This window comes from Artemia franciscana, chromosome 7 (genome assembly GCF_032884065.1).
Source record: "Artemia franciscana chromosome 7, ASM3288406v1, whole genome shotgun sequence".
Taxonomy (NCBI): Eukaryota; Metazoa; Arthropoda; class Branchiopoda; order Anostraca; family Artemiidae; genus Artemia; species Artemia franciscana.
In genome coordinates, this window is record NC_088869.1 from 21823003 (window position 1) to 21846303 (window position 23301).

Below are 23301 nucleotides of genomic sequence, written 5' to 3' on the forward strand. Positions count from 1 at the left end.
CTACCAAAAAAAACGAACTAAAAAAACAACTTAAAAAACTAAAAAAAAAAACGACTAAAAAACAAGTAAAAAAGACAAATAAAAGAACAACAACAAAAACAACTAAAAAAAATAGCAAGGAAGGGAAAACTTACTATCGTCCATCTTTAAATGATCGAACTAAATATTCTTCCTTAATACGAATTGAAACCTGATCTTGCGCTGTTGGTGCGACAACGAGGCCAGGAAACCAGTTTTCTTTAGACCTTTTTCGTTCACCAATTTCAACGCAAATTACTTTCCCGATATCAACTTCACGTTCATCTGTCTGGCTTCCGTCTTTGGAGGACAAATCTCCGTCGTCATCGTCGCTTTCGCCATCACTGAAAATAAAAGAATTCATAGAAGTACAGTCCGGTTACATTTATAATTAGTTAATTTAGCATAGCGAGTTATAATTAGTTTATATAGTCATCTCATTGTCGAATGGCTCGATCGAGGAAGTGCGATAGTCGACCTTCTCCTCGTAGACTACCGAAAGGCTTTTGATCTTATTCGCCAATCCGTTGCTATCACGAATCTACGCACCATGGGTGCGCACAAACAGATTCTCCTTTTAGTGATCAATTTTTTACAAGTCCGCTATCAGTGCGTTTACAGTCTTTTCCCAGGAGATACCAACTCTGAATGGGTCGAGCTTACATGCGGAGCCCCACAAGGTACTAAGCTCGCTAGTCTATTGTTTTTGGCAGTGATAAATTTCATCCTTTCTGGCTATGAAGAAAGATTTTAGTACGTAGACGGCTTGTCAGTCCTACTGAAGTACACTGTTGAGAAGTTTGAGGCTGTTCCCCAATTCTGTAACGAAATAATTAACAACTTTAAAGATGAATGTACTGCGAACAGCCTCCAAATCAACAAAGGAAAGAATAAAATCCTTCGCTTTAATTCCCTGAAGAGAGACTTTGTGTGTCCTCCTCCTCCTTATCCTAGTGAATCTTCGGCAGTAGTGCTTGGTGCTAAGTTTAGCATCGACTGCTCTTTCAGCCTTCATGTCGATACAATTATTAAAAAGGCAAATGTGCCCTCCTCCTCCTTATCCTAGTGAATCTTCGGCAGTAGTGCTTGGTGTTAAGTTTAGCATCGACTGCTCTTTCAGCCTTCATGTCGATACAATTATTAAAAAGGCAAATGTGCCCTTCTCCTCCTTATCCTAGTGAATCTTCGGCAGTAGTGCTTGGTGTTAAGTTTAGCATCGACTGCTCTTTCAGCCTTCATGTCGATACAATTATTAAAAAGGCAAATGTGCCCTCCTCCTCCTTATCCTAGTGAATCTTCGGCAGTAGTGCTTGGTGTTAAGTTTAGAATCGACTGCTCTTTCAGCCTTCATGTCGATACAATTATTAAAAAGCCAGATAGTGCGATGCGGACACTTCTACTAATGCGTCGATTTGGTTTCTCAGTGGCACAAATAAGGATAGCCTATCTCACTTACATCCGACCAATTTTAGAGTATGCTTGTCCCGTATGGGGCCCACAAGTCAATAACACTATTTACCTAAGTGACCAGCTTGAGTCAATACAAAAAAGAGCAGTCAAAGTAATATTGTGCTATGCTTTTGCTGAATATAAATTAGCATTATCCACTTTACAAATTCCCTCTCTTCAAGAGCGTCGTCTCAGTTTGATCCTTGAATTTGGCCAATATCTTATCAGAAGTGATAAACACAGATCGATACTACCACCAATTTCAGTGAAACATCGAAGTACTAGGTCGAAGAACATTGACAGATTAGCAGCACCTTCTTCACGCACAAATCGTTTTTCCAGCTCATTCATCCCTTTCTTTGTATCAAAGTATAACAATTGTTGATTTAATCCTATTCGTCTTCTGATTTTTTTCGTTGTTTGATTTAATTTTTTTTTTTTTTTTTGTTTGTTTTTTTCTTTTTTTTTGTAAGCACAAGCGCCATTTAGTTTTATGACTACGAGAGATTGTGCAAATAAAACCGATTCCATTTTATTCTAATAAGTATATGTATATAGCTATTATAATTGTTATATAGTTATTTTTAGTAAAATTATTTAAATTTATATTTAATCAGATTAGTTGTAATCAGTACATAGCTATACTAATTATACTGTAACTGATTTAGATAAATTTATATAGTATAGTCCAGTTACACAATACAATCCGATTAAATTCAATTAGGAAAGATCTTACTTTACAGACGAATGTTAAAAAACCTTTGAAACAGAGAGTAAAACATGCAAAAACTAACAAATATAGGGGATAAATACTTTATTAAATGAGCCTTTACAATTTGGAATAGATTGACATATTGGATCTTCCCATTCCTTTAAAATATTCAAAGGACGGGCGGAATATTTACTGTTAGCAATTGATTCACTTACTTGTACAATAGTTTGAGGGTTACTATTACTTTTTTTTCCTGCCAGAGGGAAGGGGGGATGGTTAAGAGTCGAAATATAATCACTGAGATGGGAGAGGATTAGAGTTATCCCAAGGGAGGCTGAAAATGAAAATTGCACCATTATGCTGAAATTTTTCTAATTGTACTTCAGACCAATACCATCCCTCCTCATAGATTTTGAAAAATAAATACCCCCAGCCCATCTATTTTCATTTGAAAAATCAAACAACATCACTCCTCCCTTAGATTTCAAAGAATATCCTGTTTTGTTTATACAGTTAAAAAAAAATCCTTGCACCCTCCCTACGTCCCCGTGGATTGACGCCAAGCCTTTTCGTTTATATTATCCCATAACTGGCATAGAAAAACATGAATATTATTTCAATTCTTGCTAGTTAGAGACTCTATATTATAAATACGTGTTAAAAATATCTATATGTTTTGAATAAAGGCATAACAGTAATTTTATGCCATACTATATTTTGAATTGTGGCAAGTACACGATGTAAATATTAAATTTTCTTAATATTTTCTCCAGCTGCCACTTTTGCTAACTTTTACTTCATATTAGCTTCGCATTCTTCGCATTCTTACTTCGTATTCTGAATTTAAAATCTCTTCTGTCATGACTTTTCTATAATTTTATACATACAAATCATAGTGTAAAGATGTCTATTAACCAAACTTCTCATTTAGGGCTATCTGCTAGATTTTCGGTAAAAAAAAAAGTTTTTGAACTTTTAGGTGCAAAAATATCACCCTTTTTATGAATCAATTACGTACCTAAATCATGACTGGTGCGCACACAGAAACTGTCAATAATAGAAACATTGTGGAAGGTTTTTTTTTCATTGGTTCGTGTATTCGCAATTTACTTCATGTATTTGATACTTTTCAAGAAAAACAATCTTCACAGAGTCATTACATACTAATTTTTTGAAATTGTAGAGTTCTTTTCCTTCAATGGGCGATTTCAGAAAGTCTACTTTCCCTTTTAAAAATCACCCAAGGCACTTAGCAAGATAAACCTACTAAAGGCATCATTGGCCAACACATTTTGTCATGAATGATGTGCACAAGTGGAATCCTATGCGGAAGTCATTCAGAAAAATGAGCAAATACATTCCTACAAAACATAACAAAGAGACTAATGCTTTGATCATGTTGCAATACCCCAATGAATCTTGATCCCGCGAATCTTGTCTTTAGACCTTCTTTGTGCAGCCACAGACGAAAGCTTAATCTTCTCTGGTATTATAGACAGAGCAATGATTATTCTCTGCTGTCCCTGTCTAAGCCTCACTGAGCTGACTGTCTAGTCACATCAGTGAAGTCACCTCATAGGACCAAAAAACGGCCCTATAAATATTGACCAACGCTTTTTGCTATGAATAATTTCCACAAGTGGACATTTCCCCTGACTAAGGGTCCTTAAATTTTAAAGTATAGCTGTGAATAATCATATATAACTATGTTTTTTTCTCTCTCTCTCTTTTTTTTTTTTTTTTTTTTGCTCGAAGCTTTACCGATTTACCATTAATTCCTACAAAAGAGAACATGCTGCCACAGATGAGGTAGGGGGCATCCAAAATAGCCAAGAATATAGTAAACATATTTTAATGAGTAAGGACTATCACTCATTATAAGTAATGTTGACAAGTACTGGGAGAAAGTTGAATGGAGGCTGAGTCTAAGTTATCATTCAATCTCAACAAGCCACATCCTCAGAAACATGACTATGCCGGGTCTTAAATACCCAGTGGCGGCTCTGGCCCGTCTGGCACCTGGGACAAAGTCTTTATTACCTCCCCTCCCCCTATCTCCTAAAATTTTTAGGCCAAACTGTAACAAAATTTTCGCTTATTAACAAAGTTTTCACTTATTAACAAAATTTTCATTTATTTCAATGTGACTTTTCATACTTAAGCCTCTGCACAATTATTAATGATCTCTTGAAAAATGAATTTGGAATCAATTATCTGGGAAAAATGAAAATTTCGCATTCAATTTGCATATACTTACTCTACACTGCGCCTTCTGCTTTATTTAATTTTTTTTTAAGTTTCAGAAGTTACAAAATTAGAATAGCCGTTAGATTATTTATTTGAAAATTTGAGCCCATAGCATTTCTACGCCCGGGGCAAATGCACCCTACCTAAAACCACTTCTGTCAACACCACATCTTGTTGGTAGCCTAAGTGCATTTTCAAGAAATTTTGAAAATAGCCAACTCTTAAGGTTCTACTCAGAAGTTCAGTAATGAATAGGATATATTACTCATTTCCAGATACTTCGCGTAAGCTATATTAAGAATGATTACTAGATTATTATAAAAGAAACAATAATTTAAGCGAGAAAACTGTGTCACAAAATATAGTATGGAAAAAAGATAACAGTAAATTAATACAATAATGATTAAGAGACAAAGCCGTTTTTCAGAGTTTCGGTTAATATTGAGCTGGGTCGCTATTGCTCAGTTTTTATATATTATACTTAATATATATGAGAAAAGACAGCAGTCGAATATACTTTTTAGTTCCTGGCAAGCAACATATGAATTTCAAAAGCTTTTTTTTCTGAATCATGAACTATTTATGAGTCTATACAAAAATACGAGCTTTTCTAATAATTATAAACCCAATATGATGCCTGTCACATTTATACACTCCTAACCGAATCTTAAGATATGTTGTATGTTTGACAATAAGCACCTGCGATTCAAAAAAAGAAAAAAAGGGCACTTACAAAAGCTGGCTTCTCCTTCCTCGTCTATTACTACCCACCGGCGTACCAAAATGTTCTGGATGGGTTAGGGGCAGTTGATCCAAAGTTTCACTCTCAGCAAAATGTCGCCCAGATTTTAAGCACAAAGCAGTTCTACGTAAAGTAGTGATATCTCCATCATCAAAAACAACTGTATACTGAGAACAATCTTGAATTTTACTTATAACAGCTTCGAGGAACTGGTTTTTCTCAGGATGCTTCGCTTCAACCTTGAAAATAGTTAGCTAGAGAAGAAAAAGATAAAAAAAAACTTGTTCCTGGCAGCGTTGCCAGACGTCTGGTATAAGAAAGCGCAGTCATAAAATTAAAAGAGCCAAAGGCGAGAATTTTTCGAGTGGAAAATGTGGCAAAGGTGCAATTTATCAAGAACAATAAAAAACAGAAAAAAAAAGACTGATCAGAAGAGGTCCATGCGCAATCACCTAAAAAAGGACAGAGTAGAAAAAGAGTAGGCGCAAAACTGTTCCGGACATTGTATTTTGCATTTTCAACCAACCAGAAGTCTTCATTTCTTAGAATCATTTTATTTTTGTAAACATGCATAACCAGATATTTTGAGCTTTCTGCTGGAAATTCTCTGTTAACTTAGGAGGGAAGTATGAGTTTTTCCAGAAATTCAAAAGATGATTTGGTACTTGTCTGTTAAATGGAACAAACTCAAAAATGACACTGCGTAAAATCTGACAAAAACCGGTTTGCCATCATGGGATTGGTTATGATTGGCTTATTTTTAGTGAGAAAACCTAGTCTGTATGTATATTTTTATGAAATATTTCATATATAGTGGTGGTTAGGGGCTAGGTTAGGCATTAAATAGAATGCGTTCTGCGCGGCCTGCTTTTCATAGCTCTTTGTTATAGTTTCCATAATTTTGTTTCTAAAGTATTATATTATTATCATATATTGATATGTTTCATTAGGATTAACCAACTTCACCAACTGGGCATGTTCTGTTTAACAGACAAGTACCGATGATTTTCCACTCGGCTGAAAAACAACTTGTCCAGTTGAGCACTTTTGGATTTAGTTTACAACAGTTAGAAAGCGACTTTAAACCGACTTGATGGGAATTTTTACAATTCTATATAAATATTATTTCATCTTCCATTTAATCTGTTCTGTAAACTTTTTAACTCCCCTTTTGAAGCTTCTTACGAGTCGGAGTTACCATGCCTTTATCTTACCCAAGTTAGGTGTTCAGTGCCTTTGGAAACAAGAAAAAAATTCATTTTATTAGACTGTATTTTTGTCAGTCAATCAGTCAGTTTGAAACAGGTTTTAAAAGAAAGGCGAAGTAGAATTTAGTGCATAGCTAAATTTCTTCTGAGTAAGGTACTCGCAGTTTTGTGAAATTAGCTTGAGTGGCACATTTTCTGACATTTGTTTTGAAATCCCAAGTGCCGATAAAAAGCGCAACGTTTCCGTAACCACGTACAACCGTATAAACTCCAATGCTGTGAATGTGGCGCTAAAATAAAGACGATTTCAAAGAGCATGTTCGTCGAGCTCAGAACGATATTGAAGAAGCACCGAAATATGTGACTGTGCTGTTGGTTAAAGATCCGTTTGCGGCGTCAAAGAAGCAATTCAATGACGATATTACGGTCACTACAGCTTTTGTCAGTGAAAGTATTTCTATGACAATAACTGCCCTCACCAATTCCTAAGGCCCTGCCACTACCTGAAGACGCCATAGTGAGCGGAGATGCCAACTTATAATCAATGTTCTCAGGCATGAAATCTCTTTTTATCGCAATATATATTGACCAGAATTTTGTTCTGGATGTCTTTAAAGGGGTTAAACAAGCCTGTCATTTCCGGACGTGGGGCGGAAGGGCAGCATCTCGAATCCTTGGAGTTAATTTGCATGTAAAAGAGCATTAAATTCCGCCATCCGCATGTATTTTTTACCGTTCCCCATTCTTTCGATCTGTTCATCACTTCTCATATTTGCTAATATCAATTTACATTGCACTCTTACATTCGTCAATATTAGGTAAAAAATATTTTTCTGTACAATTCTAGCAATCAATTCAGAGAATACTTTTGTCCATGTATATTACAATTTATTAGATTATCATTACACCATTCAAAGTTAAAGCTTAGCTACTGCCAATGATCCTATGGTGGCTGGCGTTTATCCCCAACCCCCGGAAAAAAACCCTATGCAAAAAGTACCCCCCCCCCCCCGCGAAAAATCAGTTTTTAAAGTTTCTTTATAACCTTCCCCCAAAACCCTATCCCCAACAAAAATATCAATTTTTCCATATTGGAAGGACATATATATTCAATTCAATGAATGAGAGAAATTGATTAGAGAGGAAACTAAAGATAGTATCACAGAAAAAAAAACATCTTCATTTAACATAATCCACCAAATCCTAAAGATTCACAAAAAAAAATAAATAAAAATGCAAGGTTTTTCTTCTTTGTTTTTGTTTTACATTGGGCTGAAGGCAAAAAAAACTCTTGCCAAAAGAGCGCAAAGGTATGCTGTATATTTGCACTCATTTTTCTTGCAAGCCAACGTTTTGCATACTTACCTAGTCCTAACTTTTTCACAATCAACAAATTTCAGTGTAAAAGAAAAAAATGTTAAGCTTTAAAAATTTAAGGTTTGATCAAAATAAGCTTAAAATTTTGACTAAGATCCGAATTTCGCTAGTTTAGCATTAAACTATTTTCAGTATTATCCAGTTATGCTCGATAATACTGCAATATCAGGGGTGCTAGTTGTTTTTAAACTCTATTAAGCCTATATAAAAGCACAAAAGTTTCCAGTCTTAATCCGGAGTTTTTTGCCTGTATTTGAGTCGGGAGAAGGGCACAGTAATTAATTTTTCCTGGGCACCACCAACCCTAGGAAGAGGTCTGGTTCTATTATCCAATTCTTTGCAGTTTGCTTGGACTGAACCACCCGAAACTGAAGTAAACTTCTTACCTGAGCACCAGTCCTTAAAGATCCTTTAATGCATTCATCAGAAACAACAGCACTTCCTAGACCAAACTTAAACTGAACCCGGCATTTGATTGACTTGACAACTTTGTGTACTTTAGCTTCACAAAAGGCTCCTTTGTACTTGGCACTCACTTCTGTTCCAACATTTAAAAATGGTGGGTCTTCATTCTGAAAAAAAAAAAAAAATGATTACATTTCAAACTCTTTGAAAGAAAAATTATTCATAAATAAGAAGAAAGAAACCAAGATGCCCGCGAGTCTAATCATTGATGGTAAAGTTGTTGATGAAAATGATGAGATGGCTAATCTGTTTGGTGAATAATTTTTTGAGATTGGTGAATTAATACATGAGAATCCATACGATGAAAATAACGAGGCGTTTAGTGATGAAAGGGAGTTGGATTGGAAATGTATGCATATGAAACTAACGTTGAATAATTAAAACAGATAACAGGATCTGTGAAATCAAATTCTTCAGGGAATGATGGAATTAATCTGAAAACGCTCAAGCATGTTATGGTATATTTGTTGCCTGGTATAGTATATTTGATTCACCTTTCTTTGATAAAAGGTGAATTTCTTGCATGCCTGAAGGAGGCTAAAGTTGTGCTGCTTCACAAAGGGGCTTCAAACACAGATCTGTCTAATTAGAGGCTGATTTCAATATTACCCCTATTTGCTAAGACAAACTGAACCCGACATTTTATTGAATTGACAACTGTGTGTACTTTAGCTTCGCAAAGGCCCCTTTGTACTTTGCACTGAATTCTGTTCCAACATTTAAAAATGGTGGGTCTTCAGTCTGAAAAAAAAAACAGCAATAAATGATTGCATTTCAAACTCTTTGAATGAAAACTTATCTTTAGTATTCTTATATTTAGAACGTTTACTTCGTCTCAATTTTGTTTGCCTTATCCAATTTCATCAGAAGTTCCAAGTTCTTTAACATCAACTAAAAATAAAATTCACCCTACTATGTAAATAAGGACCCACAGTGAGGTGAACTTGTGTGTCAAATTCTCGAAAAACCAGAGTAAAATACGGTCCTTCAACTCTTCACATGGTGTCAAAAACAAAACACCCAACAGAATTGTGAAAAAAGCAGTTATATGCATTAGTTCTCAAAGGAGGGTCTGTAAACCATTGTTTGTTAGAGGGGATTCCCCATATTGGAATCTTGCCCTTTGTGTAAATATTTATACAAAGGAGCGGAGCATTGGGCTCTCACTATCCACCCTCAAAGAATGTTCTCAAGATATTGCAATTTTTATTACAGTTTTCAAATAATATACCTTTTTTTTTTCTTTTTTCGTGGATCTTGCACAGCTCAAAGTTTAACTGCAGCACCAAGCCACTTCAGTCCACCACTGCTGGTGTATGCTTTTCCTTTACCCCAGTCTATTCAAAGCTTCCCTCTTCATACCCTTCCAAGATCTCCCAGCTCCTTTTAATCCTTTCTTACAACCTCTTCCCACTCTATTCAGGGACAACCTGCTTTTCGTTTGGCCATAGATGGTTGGCTAAAAGAGATGATATTTGACAACCTGTCATCCCTCACCTCCAGATTGTGTTCTAACAACTTTAAACTTTCTCTCATAATAGTTCTAGAAAGCCGGATAAAAGGGCATTTTTTTTTTTTTAAGGTAACTGCTTGAAATATGGTCAGTCAGACAAATACTCAAAAGAATCCATGGACAAATCCTCTGAAAAACATGTAACATATCGTCGTCTGTCTTTTGAAGCACCCACGTTTCATATCAACACTTGACCACTGTTATCACTGTTTTGGTTTGCTAACTTATCTTCCTATTCTTCCAAACTTTTTTGAATTGTGAAAAAACACCCTGAGTCTTGGTTATTCTACTTTTAATATCTTCACTACATCCACCACCTGTTCCCACCACACTTTACTAATCATACTACCCAGGTAAGTGAACCAATCCGTTTGATTGATCTTCTATTAACACAAAATCACTTCTTCACCTTCATCTATTCCTAGTCTAAGTGACTTAGTCTTCTTAATAAAAATTTTCATGTCTATTCTTGCACTGTGAACTCTCAATAACTTAAAAAAAATCACTCATTTTGCTAAAATTTTCATTGAGGATACTGAAATTCTTAGCATAATCTAAGTCTAGAAGAGTTTACTTTCCCACTTCATTCCATGCTCTCCCATAGCCTACTTCACATTCTAAGTGACTAATTTACAGCCTAAGTGTCTCAATTCCCAGTCTAAGTGACTTAGACTTCTTCATAAATTGTCATGCCTTTTCTTGTGCTGTGAACTCTCAAACACTTCAAAAATTACTCATTTTCCTAACATTTTCACCTACAACACTCAAATCCTTGGAGACTTTACCTTTCCATTTCATTCATTACTCTCCCATTGTCTACTTTACATCTGCAGCTTCATAAACTATTTTCCTAAAATTATTCCATCTATCTTCTACACTGGCAAATTTCAGACTCGGCTAGCTTAATATTCAACTGTTCCTGAACAGTTTCTCTCAAATTTTCATCCTAGAGTCTATTATAACTTCCAGAGACGTAGTTACCCTTCCTAAGCATCAGCTTTAGATTAATCCTAGAGCCTACTAGATAGTGATCATAATCAATCACAGCACTAACATATACCCTAGTATCTTGCATTGATCCAGTCAGTCTCTGACTTACAATAAAGTAATTCATAAGATTGGCTATCTCTCCATCATGTAAGCACAGCGTTAATTTATTGGCCATTCTATTACCAAATACTCTATTGGTTATAACTAGATTGTTGTAGGAAAAAAATTTCAGCAGTCTATAACCATTGCTATTTTCCTTTCCTAGATCAAATTTACCTAGGCTGGGATACTATCTTTCCCTATTTCTACCAGCCTGTGCATTTAAATCCACAAATAATATATACGTTATTTCTGCCTGGAATAGTGTCTATTTGTTTCTGTAGCTGAGAGTAAAATTCATCTGAGTCACTACTATCTGCATCAGTCAGTTCCACAGGGGCATATTCTACTATGGCTGATACTTTACATTTTTATTGTAAAATAAGCAACTAACATTCAATTTACTAACACATTCTCAGCCTAAGCAAGACTTAGCAGCTTCTTTATCCTCACGAGCCCTATTCCATGCCTATGCACCCTATCCTTCCTGTCTGAGTAAATAAATTCGATTTCATCTAAACTAATGAATCCTATCACTGGAATATGAGTTTCTAAAACTCCTAACAAGTCCAGTTCAAAAAGTCTGAATTTGTCAGTCAAAATGTCAATACAATAGTTGTTTTTTTTTTTTTTTTTTTTAACATTTTAAGAGGCCAAGTTGCAATTTTCATAGTATTTAAATTATTATGGCATTAAGAAAAAATGGGTACCAACCCACCAAAAAAAAGTGGGGTAGCAAAGTAGTAATTCTAATAGGCAGTTTTCAGATTTGTTGGTAGATTATGTCTGAAAATATATCAGTTTTCATGGCCTAGTAAAATTTGTTGGCAGATTTTGTCCGAAAATACCAATGCTTCCACTATCCACATTTTTGGGGGGATTTCCCAAAAATCTTTCTGCTCAAAAATAAATTGGTTTCCCCCTTTTGTTCAGGGTTGTCACTCCCTAGATACTATCACTTTCACTTAACTTGATATAATCTTTTCACTACTTTCCAAAGTTTTGTCTCAATTATTTACTACACATCAAAAACCAGACATAGATCACTGAATTACTGACCTTTCTTCCTATGCTCTTAAAAAGTATAATGTTTATAAGAGTATACCATTTCAACAAAGATTCTCTTGTGACTTACGGTAAAGAGCTTCATTTGAACACGTTTATGTTCAGTGTAATTCGGAGCATCAATGCAAAGAGGGTTATTTTAGACAGCTGGACTGTGAGTTTAAATTTTGTTTCTTTTGCTATTCTGTTTAATTTTCAACAGTCTGAAAAATAAGAGAGTTAGACTGAAAAATTATTCTAAAATGAAAAAGGGAAAGCATGGTACATATGCAGAGAGGGAGGGGATTCCGTGATAAATTTAGAGATATTTTCATTATCAAGCTATAAATTAGGTGAACATACCACTCGAGACTTTTATATGCTCTCTCAAAATTTACGTTTTACTGAGAAATTAAATGAACCCTTTAAGATGATGCCTTTTTCTCATATTTTCTGCGATTTAATTTTAGTCTTATTTTCTTTAGCTCTAGGTTTTGGGCACAATATATTAATCCTTACTACATAATAATTGAATGTGTGATAGATTAAGTTGTACTATTGCATTATATGGCTAACACTAAGTTTATGCTGTGTAAAACTCAAGAATGAACCAGTTTTATCTGTTGGTATTAAGAAACAGTTATCTTATGTTCAGTGAAGAACCAGTGGCAGCTGAGAGAATACACAGAATTATATAAGTTGGGCTATATATTTGCATATTAATTAGGGGAAGCTGGGGGTTAGGTTAGGTTAGTTCAGGTCACCCCACCCTCTAATGTGCAAATATATAGCCCAAATTTTTTCTAAGTATTATATTCTCATCATGTTTTGGTGTTTTTCATTAGGATTAACCTAACTTCACTTCTTGAGTGCTGGTGGTATAATGCATAAGTACTGATTAAAGAAATTGATCTTTTTTCCAGGAATCTTAACCATTTAAATATTTGTTGAATTTTGCTTAATTTGGTATGTAAGAATCAAGTACTTTTTTTCTTGAGAATTTATTTTGCATATAACCTTTTATCTTCAAATGTATTCCCCTCCTCCTCCCCTCACCATTGCTAGTCTGGTGCCCTCCCCTCTGAAATATTTTTGGTGGGTGTCCCTGATTGATTGAGTGGTTCAACTGAAGTCTAGGATCTTTTTAGGGTCTAGGAAAGTTGTTAAGTAAGTGAATGAAATTTTAAAAAACAGATACTCCACTCAAATTGGGACATTGGAAATTCTTGAAATACCTAGGTCTACCTCCACAACTTCTAATGCTTGAGCTATTATTAACTCTTTATGAAGGCTAATCTTGAGATAAAAATAACATAATTAAAAAGAAAAAAATGTGGTAGAATTGGATATGCCATTCAAACCTTTCCTACATATAATCTTATTGCCAAAAAATTGCAGCCCCTCCCCTCTGGCCCTATTAATGAGACAAAATGAAACTATACATTTTACTCAAATTTGGGGAATAGTAGATAAAAACGGAACCTACCCCAAACATTATTCATAAACAATTGTATATTGTAGCCAAAAGTAAAAATTTGGTTATTATTTTCCAGATTGATTTCTTTTGAAGTTTTATATTATTTTCACACTTATTTTTATACAAATGGTTCGTCTTTATTTCTTACTGAGTTACCTGATATCTGTGTTTGAAGGTCGATCAAAAAGTTGGTGGTAATGAACTGTAAGTAACTTGATCCAACAGGAACCAAAACTCAAAAGAGCAACTACAAAACAAATAGAAGCTGTTTTTGTTTTTATATTCTTTCTTTTACCAGGTGATGTATCTCTTCTAAAATGTGTCTTCTCATGATATGTATGTGTATCTTCTCTTCTACAAGAAGAGATGTATCCCTTCTTGTACTGCTACTTTTAAAACTTATTCAAACTAAAAGCTCATTGAGTTTTAATGTTACTATGTGAAAATTTACTTTTAAGTTATTGTTCTCCTTTGTCCCTCTGGAGTAGTTTTTACTTACTCAACTTCTCTACAACTGAAGGTGAATATTTGTTTGAATCTTGCACAAATAGCCAATTTCTCTCAAACCTGTTTATTCATCAGTTGAAAGAATCTTTAAAGGACTGGTAGCTATCAAGGCGTAAATACAGCTAAAGCAGGTAATGGGAAAGCTGGAATGTGGAAGATTAGTAGCTTAAAACAGCCACACTACAATGTAGAAGCACTTTTCTGTTTATTTTGGGGATTAGATTAGGACGAAAACTAATATCACGGCTTCATAATCAGAAAGACCTTGATCTCCTTAGCATGTGGGCGAAATCTTGGCTTCTCACATTCAATGTGCCAAAATACCATGTTTTACACTTTGGACAGAAGAATATCAATACAACTTACTCTCTTTACAGTCAGTCTCTTTCTCCAGTGTTGGAAGAACTTGACCTAGGAGTAATTATTATGATCATCTTAAATTTAGCACTCATGCAAAACCATTTTGACAACGAATGGTAACAAAAGATTAGAAGCATAACTGGAAAGCACTCGAATAAGTAACATAGAACCACTAGTCACACGTACATATTCAACTATGTGTCATGTATTATCAACTCTGGAGATTTACAAGGAAAAATTCTTAGATTGCTCCAAGCTGCAATTTAAGGTAATGTGACTGCCAGGCTAACAATCAATATTGTTCTGCCAGAAAATCAAATGGTGCTTTTTATAGCTATAGTATAGTGTTCAATGAGTACCAAGCATGCAGTTCGGTATATGTTATTTTTATAATACCAAAAGCATTGGAGTATACAACTAAATCCATAAAGTAACAGCAGTAAGCTATATACAGTAAACTGCAGACTTTGAATATTATACTCTACTGGCAGTATTTGAGTAAATGTGAGACAGTACTTTTGATAAAATGGTACATAAAATTATGGAGCATATTTATGGATAAGAATTATCTGAGTGATAGGTCGTATGAAAACAAAAGGAATGTAAAGAAAGTGGAGAAAGCATTAAAATATGAACTAAGGAGATGTGAAGTGGAGGCGATGGATACAATTGCTATGGATCTGGAAGAGGCGGCTAGACGGCATAATAGTAAAATATTATACTGGCATGTTAATAAATTGAAAGGGAGTAGCCAATCTGGACTAGTCCCAGTTAAAGATAGAAATGGGGCCACAATTAGTGATAAGGAAAAAGTTAAAGAAAGATGGATGGAACATTTTGAGAATGTGCTAAACCAAGATACAGTTGCAGGAAAAGATATAGATGAAAATGAAAAAGTTTGTGATACCTTGGATGTGAAGGAAGATTTGTTTAGTGAGGAAGAATTAGCAACAGTACTAAAAGGATTAAAAAATAATAAGGCCCCAGGTGCTGATAGTATGATAAATGAGTTTCTTAAATATGGTGGCTCTGAGGTTAGGAATAAGCTACTGAAGATTATGAACATGATTTTTGAAAAAGGGGAAGTACCCAATGATTTTAGGAAAACCTTAATTAAACCACTGTATAAGAAAGGTGACAAGAGTGAGTGTCGTAATTATCGAGGCATTAGTCAGGTCTCTGTAGGTAGCAAATTACTGAGTAATATGATACTTTTTAGACTGAGACATGCTGTAGACAAAGTTTTAAGGGAAGAACAATGCAGTTTTAGAAAAGGTAGAGGATGTGTCGACCATGTTTTCACTCTTAGGTTAACAATTGAGAAGTCCCTTTGTTGTCAAACACCTTTGGTCCTCAGTTTTATCGATTATGAGCAAGCTTTCGATTCTGTTGATAGAACAGCGTTAACAAAGGTCTTGTCATTATATGGTATACCTGAAAAATTCATTAAAGTCATCTGTGCTATGTACGAGAATAATACTGCTGCTGTTAAGGTAGCAAATGAGGTTAGCAACTGGTTTTGTATTAAATCAGGAGTTAAGCAGGGTTGTGTTCTATCCCCCTTTATATGGATCATTTTGATGGACTTTGTCTTAAGGAGCACAGGAAAGGCAATTGGAGACCATGGAATCAAATGGGGAGGAAGAACGCTCCTGGACTTAGATTATGCTGATGATTTAAGCATATTAGATCAAAGTGTGAGCAAAATGAATGAATTTTTAGAGGTTTTACGAGTTCAGGGTGCTAAAATAGGGTTGAAAATTAATGTTAAGAAGACTAAGCCACTAAGGCTAGGAATAAGTGAAGATGAACAGGTGACATTAGGTAACGAAAAGATTGATCAGGTTGGGAGCTTCAGTTACCTTGGTAGTATTATTAGTAAAGATGGTGGGAGCAGTGAAGATGTTAAAAGTAGAATAGCTAAGGCCCAGGGTGTTTTTTCACAGTTAAAAAAAAGTTTGGAAGAATAGAAAGATAAGTCTACAAACCAAGATTAGAATATTGGAAGCTACAGTGATGACAGTGGTCAAATATGGCTCTGAAGCATGGGCACTCCAAAAAGCAGATGAAAATTTACTAGATCTTTTCCAGAGAAATTGCCTAAGGATTGTTCTGGGTACCCAGCTGACTGACTGTATTTCAAACAGTAGGTTGTACGAAAAGTGTGGTTCAATCCCGCTTTCTGTGGCTATAATGAAAGAAAGGTTGAGATGGCTAGGCCACGTTCTATGGATGAAGGATGACAGATTACGGAAGAGTGTCCTTTTTGGCCAACCGTCTGGGGCTACACAGAAAGCAGGTCGGCCTTGTCTGGGTTGGGAGGATGTCATAAACAAAGATTTAAAGGAAATGGGAACTTCCTGGGAGGGTGTCAAGAGGGAGGCTTTAAATAGATTAGGTTGGAGGAGGAGCGTGCGTAGCTGTGTTGGCCTCAGGCGGCTTGGTGCTGCAGTGAGTTATTAGTAGTAGTAGTAGTAGTAGTATATGGCTTGCCACTGAATTTAATTACATTATTAATTGTCATTCAGAAAACAACTGATATTTCTAACTGCAAGCTAGACTAAGTTATATTTGTTAGTTTTGTGCAAATTTTTCATATAAAAATTCTTTTTATTCAAAGAAAGCTGTAAAAACACAAGTTGTACTGCAAAAGTGTTGACAGCTTTTGGAATTCTGCTACTCTCAGCTTTGGAACTCTTTGCAAACCTGGTGCCAACCAGTGCAGGACAGGGGCTGATACATCTCCCAAGTCTACACAATGTGATTAAACCAGTTTAGAACCAGACAGCAAGAAGTACCTGGGATCTCCAGGCTTTGTGCAACCCTGGACCCTTCTCGGCTCCAACATGATTTTCTACATTTGATGATGCTCTTTTACTAATACAAGTTGAAATCCTACAAAAGCAGTCTCAAGCCTACTACTTCCAGCTCATTGTATATTTGCCTACAAACACAATACTACAATGGGTAGAGTCCATAGTAGATAACTCGCTAGAAATGGGATTTTCAGCCCCCTCCCCCCACCAAAAAAAAAAGAGGACGAAAAACGCCAAAACAAAACAAAAACAGAAGAAATTTCAATTAAGTTGAATTTGGTGCAATGCTGTGTTGTTTACTAGGCTATAACTTCCTTGGGGGGCATTACTCCCCAAAGTCACCCCATAGAATAAGATCCATCAGATCTTATTCTCCTAGAATTTTGCCAAAGCATTTACCCTGCAGCCCTGTTTCCAGTCATGGTTCTGGATGTCAACGTTTCCTTCTCTTTTGAAACTACTTTATAGCTAGAAACTTCAGTGAGAAGTTACTACTTTACTTGAATAAAATTATATCTTCTGAGTTCACATTTTACTTCTTCTCAGCTCTGTGGAGACCTCCATTAACCCCTTTGTGCCCTAATGTCTTATGCCTTTCATCAAAAAATTACCATCTTTGTAATATAAATCACATTCAAATTACTTTACTTGCTCTGTAAGTCCCTCTGTAACTCTATAATAAAACTATAATAGAAAGTCATATTGCCTAAATTGGCTTGAAGGTGCAACTTGTTTAAAAAATTGTTAAAAATTACTGGCTCCTTAGATTTCTTTTTCATTTGTGTGCACACGTGAATAGGATTGATTGGTGTAAATTTGCCTAATTTAGTTTATTTAGCTTGTTTCTTCTATTCATTTTTTCAACAAAGATGTTATAATTTTTTTTTTTGCTTCAAAAAATCATACGTCTTCCCCTCCATTATGAGCCTAGGAGTCATTGGGGAGTTACCATTGTGTATTCATTGCATATTTTATTAATTATGAGTGTAATATTAAATCTTATTTTAACTTTTCAATTATTATTTGTAAGTTTCAAAAAAAAGTTACAAGAGAGTACAAAGAAGCAATTGCAGATGTCTCCAAATTAAATCCCAAGAAATTTCAGAGGTGTGCTTCCCTGCAAAAACCCAGAAGACACTCAGTAACTGAGCTTTCTGTTGATGGAACATTAATTACCAGCTAGGAGTATTAGTGAAAACGCTTTATGTTTAATAGAGAGAAGGGCCTTGTATAAGAATTATCTGAGTGATAGATCATACGAAAGCAAAAGGAATGTAAAGAATGTGGAGAAAGCATTAAAATATGAACTAAGGAGATGTGAAGTGGAGGCCATGGATGAAACTGCTGAAAACCTGGAAGATTCAGCTAGACAGCATTATAGTAAAATATTATACCAGCATGTTAATAAATTGAGAGGGAGTAGTCAATCCAGACTAGTCCCAGATAAAGATAGCTTGGATAAAGTTTTTGATACCTTGGATGTGAAGGAAGATTTGTTTTTTGAGGAAGAATTAGCAACAGTACTAAAATGATTAAACAATAATAAGGCTCCAGGTGTGATAAATGAGTGTCTTAAATATGGCGGCTATGAGGTTAGAAATAAGCTACTGAAGATCATGAATATGATTTTTGAAAAAAGGGAAGTACCTAATGATTTTAGGAAGACCTTAAATAAACCACAGTATAAGAAACCTGACAAGAGTGAGTGTTGTAATTATTGAGGCATTAGTCTGGTGTCTTTAGGAACAAATTACTTAGTAATATGATACTTTTTAGATTGAGAGACACTGTAGACAAGGTTTTAAGAGAAAAACAGTGCAGTTTTAGAAAAGGTAGAGGATGTGTCAATCAAATTTTCACTCTTAGGTTAATAATTGAGAAGTCTCTTTGTTTTCAAATACCTTTGGTCCTCAGTTTTATCAATTATGAGCAAGTGTTCAATTCTGTTGATAGAAGACCTTTACCAAAGGTCTTATCCTAATATGGTATACCAGATGCACACATTAAAGTGATTTGTGCTATGTACAAGAATAATACTGCTGTGGTTAAGGTAGGAAATGAGGTTAGCAACTGGGTTTGTATTAAATCAGGAGTTAAGTAGGGCTGTGTTCTATCCCTCTTTATATGGATCATTTTGATGGACTTTGTCTTAAGAAGCACAGGAAAGCCCATTGGAGACCACAGAATCAAATGGGGTGGAAAACTTTCCTGGACTAAGATTATATTGATGATTTAAGCATATTAGATGAAAGTGAGAGCAACATGAATGAATTTTTAGAGGTTTTGTGTGTCAGGGTGCTAGGATAGGTTTGAAAATTAATGTTAAGAAGACTAAGTCACTAAGGCTAGGAGTAAGTCTAGATGAAATGGTGACATTGGGTAATAAGAGATTGATCAGGTGGGCAGCCTCACTTACCTTGTTAGTATTATTAGCAAAGATGATGAGCAGTAAAGATGTTAAAAGTAGAAAAACTAAGATTCAGGGCGTTTTTTCATAGTTAAAAAAAAAGTTTGAAAGAATAGGAACACAAAGTCTGCAAACCAAGATTAGTAGCCACAGTAATGACAGTGGTCAACTCCAAAAAGCAGACCAAAAATAGATGTTTTCCAGAGAACTTGCCTAAAGATTGTTCTGGATACCTGGCTGACTGACTGTATTTCAAACAGTAGGTTGTATGAAAAATGTGGCTCAATTCTGCTTTCTAGGGCCATACTAAAAGAAAGGTTGAAATGGCTGGGCCACATTCTGCAGATGAAGGATGACAGATTGCCAAAGATTGTCCTTTTTGGCCAACCAACTGGGGCTAAACAGAAAGCAGGTCATCCTTATCTGGGCTGGGAGGATGTCATAAATAAAGATTTGAAGGAAATTGGAACTTCATGTGAAGATATAAAGAGGGAGACCTTGAATAGATTAGGTTGGAGGAGGAGCATGCATAGCTACATTGGTCTCAGGTGACTTGGTGCTGCAGTGAGTTATTTGTAGTAGTAACTGACTGACAGTATATCAAACAGTAACCTGTATTGAAAAAGTGTAGTTTAATCCTACTTTCTAGGGTCATTACCTTAAATCACAGCTTGAAGCAATATAAGGATTATCCATCCTTGTGATGCTCCATGAAAAAAAGAATTCGTTTGATGTAGAGTGTGGCTGTTGGACTAGACTCTTGTAGAGGACTCTGCAGCTTCCCAATTGTAAAGGAACTCCTGGTAGAGCCATTCCCATCAAGGTGGGACTTGAACATGTCAGTTGAAGTAGCAGAAACTGTTTCTTCAAAGAGCTGGTTCCACATATTGATGATTCTTTGGCTGAAGAAGTGGCTTCTATGTCTACTTGGAACACTGCATGGAGAGCTTCAATGAATGTCCTCTAGTACCAGAATGCAGAGCTGTGCAAAGAGACTGGGAAGGGTGTTCTTAGCAAGGATTTTTTGGTTAAAATAATGTCACCCCTTTTCCTTTGGTATGTCAGCATTGGCAGCTTCAAATGATGTAGTCTTTCTTTGTATGGAAATTTATTCATGCTGCTAACCATCTCAGTGGCACAATGCTGGACATCCTCAAGCAATTTCTTATCTTTTTTGAAGAAAGGGGCTGCCAATGACATTCCAACCTCCAGGCATGACAAGTGCCTTATATAACTTCATAAGAACTCTAGGGTGTTGGCTGGAGATGGTTCTTTTTATGATACCAAGGGTTTTATTTGCAGAAGATGAAACAGACTTAGCATGGCTGCTGGTGATCTACAAGAACCCCAAGATCTCTTTCATCAGAAACAGCAGAAAGGAAGTTGTCTTGAAGGAAATACTTATGATGCTTGTTGTGTTTGCCAAAATGGATTACATGATATTTGTCAACATTGAAAGTCAGAAGCCACATGTTAGCCCATCTTCCTATACTGTCAAGATCTGTTTGAATTGATTGCTGGTCAGAGGGATTAGCTGCTTTTCCAACTAGTTTTGAGTCATCATGTAAAGGGTAATAAGATTTGAAAGAAGGCTGGGTAGATTGTTAACATAGAGATTGAAAAGTGTTAGTCCAAGAATAGTGCCCTGGGGCATGCCACTTTAATACAGTTGTAGGAGAAGAGAAATGAGGAGTTCCTTGTGAATCAAAAACTCTGACACTCTGTGATCAGATATCCTTTCTCTATAATAAGAGAAAGGACAAGATGGCTAGGACATAATTTCAGATGAAAAATGATAGATTTTATAAGATTGTCCTTGTCAGCCAGCCATCTAGAACAAAACAATAAGCAGACTGTCCTTGAATCAGGTGGGAGGATGTTGTAAAGAAAATTTTATGAGAAATAGAACTGCTTGGGAGGGTGGAAAGAGACATACTTTAAATAGACTGGGATGGAAGATGTAGCTATGTTGGCCTCAGGCAGCTTGGTGCTACAGTGGATTGTTAGTAGCAATAGTAGTAGCCTGGTAGAGTTTACAGATTCATAGGTTGAATCAAGAGTGATGTTTGGGAAAAATAGGCTACTTGCACATTAGGGAGAGGGGGTTAAGTAAAGTGACAGCACCTTCAAAATGTGCTAATTAGATGACAATTTTTCTGTATATTTATGAAGTAAGGATAGTTTTCCAAATATATTTCCTTCAATATAGCCCTTAATCTATATCAAATCTTATATTAATCATTACCTTAAAAAAAATTACTTAAAAATTGCAGCTATCTATGATCCTTGGACTATCTATGGCCTAGGCTAATAATAAAATTTTCCAACTATGAATTATGGTGCATCTCAGTGTTTAATCTATCTCAGTTTCCTAATAGGCCTGACTATAGAGTTCAAAGATAAGGGAATTTTTGGAAAACATGAAAGAATTCTTGAATCTTTAAACTGTAATCAATATATTAGTAAAACTGAGGGTAAAATTCTAGTTGAGTGACTTCTTGCTATCTCAGAAAAGGGTTAGACAAGGAAAATGAAACTTTCAGGGATGGGTCTACAGGCTAAAGGATATCCCAGAGAGGTATTTTAGAGTACCCACTCTCACTCCTTTTCCCTCTAGAGCCCTGAAATTTTGCCAACATGACAGGTCTATACCTATTGAAATTTTGAAAAAACAACATCTTACCTTGATTTTTAGTTACCAATTGCTTTTTCTCTGCCTTTAGTTCTGAAAATGCAACTCCTGTTATTTGAGTAGAATTCTGAGCTATATCAATTATTTTTCAAACTTTAGGAAATGTATTTGCATATCTTTAAAACCTTATAAATTGGGATTGAGCAAAGTTGTGAAGCTGAAAACAATTTTGTGTACTTCATTTAAGCAGAAGATCTATTTTACAAGATTTCACTTTATAACACACATATTTTGAAGGTCATCAAAGGTCAGGGCCCTCTAGAGAGAGAAGTAGAGGTGCATACTTTAAAATACCTTCCCAGGACATACTTTAGCCATTAGACCCATCCCTGAAAGTTTCATTTTCCTAAACTAACCCCTTTCTGAGATAGCAGGAAGTCAATCAACTAGAATTTTACCAAACTGAGAGATAGAAGCATTTCATATACCAAAAAAATACAGAAAATGAACTCTACGTAAATACAATTATATTAGAGAGGCCAGGTAGGCTATAGTCTGAAAATGCAGTGGATAAACCATAAACTGAGGTGGAGCACACCCTGAAAATAAATTAGGCCTCTTCATTTTTATGTCTGTTTCATCCTTTAACTCTACTAAATCTGTTAACTTCAACGGAGAAATATCCGCAGTTTTGATACAGAAAAAGGCTTAGCCTACCTAGCCTATTAGGCTACCTGTATGTGGCCTTAAATAAACAAGAAAGGGTACAAAATTGCCAGCCAATCTTATCTTACGTTAGATGAAATCGGGCCTAGGAAAAACAGACGACTTGTGACGTACCATGTTTATTAGCTACAATGAAAAGAAAAACTTTTCATAAATTGAATTGAAGCAAAATTCTAAAAGTGATGAGGGTGATGCACAGTCAACTTCTTCTTCTTCTTAACAGACACGGGCTTTTCAATCGAGACTATTTAGTCCTTTTCGTTTCGATTCACTGTTTCGATTCTGTGATAGACAGGGTTATTCATTTGGTTGCTTCTCATTTACCTAGAATCAGCTCATATTTCTATCATTAGGTCTTTTGATTCTAGTAGTTGCAAACGAGTCTGACGATTTATAACTAATAATATCACTAAGGTTTGCTTCATCATTTTTATTTTTACAAAGAATGGTATAACTATTTACACTATATACTGATGGTGGGATGACGATTGAAATCACACCACCATTGCTTC

General features: G+C 35.4%; 1 protein-coding gene across 2 annotated transcripts in view; it reads right to left on the bottom strand.

Annotated features, from left to right (window-relative positions):
* Positions 1 to 23005, bottom strand: part of LOC136028986 (AT-rich interactive domain-containing protein 4B-like) — a 65018-nt gene extending 42013 nt beyond the window's left edge. The window contains exons 1-4 of one of the 2 annotated variants that reach the window (XM_065706984.1): positions 22904 to 23005; positions 8140 to 8325; positions 5160 to 5407; positions 135 to 362 (exon numbers count right to left, since the gene is read on the bottom strand). In XM_065706984.1, the coding sequence (XP_065563056.1) occupies positions 135 to 362; positions 5160 to 5407; positions 8140 to 8325; positions 22904 to 22906 (665 nt within the window). In that variant the 5' untranslated portion in view covers positions 22907 to 23005. Of the gene's footprint in view, positions 1 to 134; positions 363 to 5159; positions 5423 to 8139; positions 8326 to 22903 lie in introns of both variants that reach the window. The other variant, XM_065706983.1, reaches the window with a different exon arrangement.
* Between the last annotated feature and the right edge of the window lie 296 nt (positions 23006 to 23301).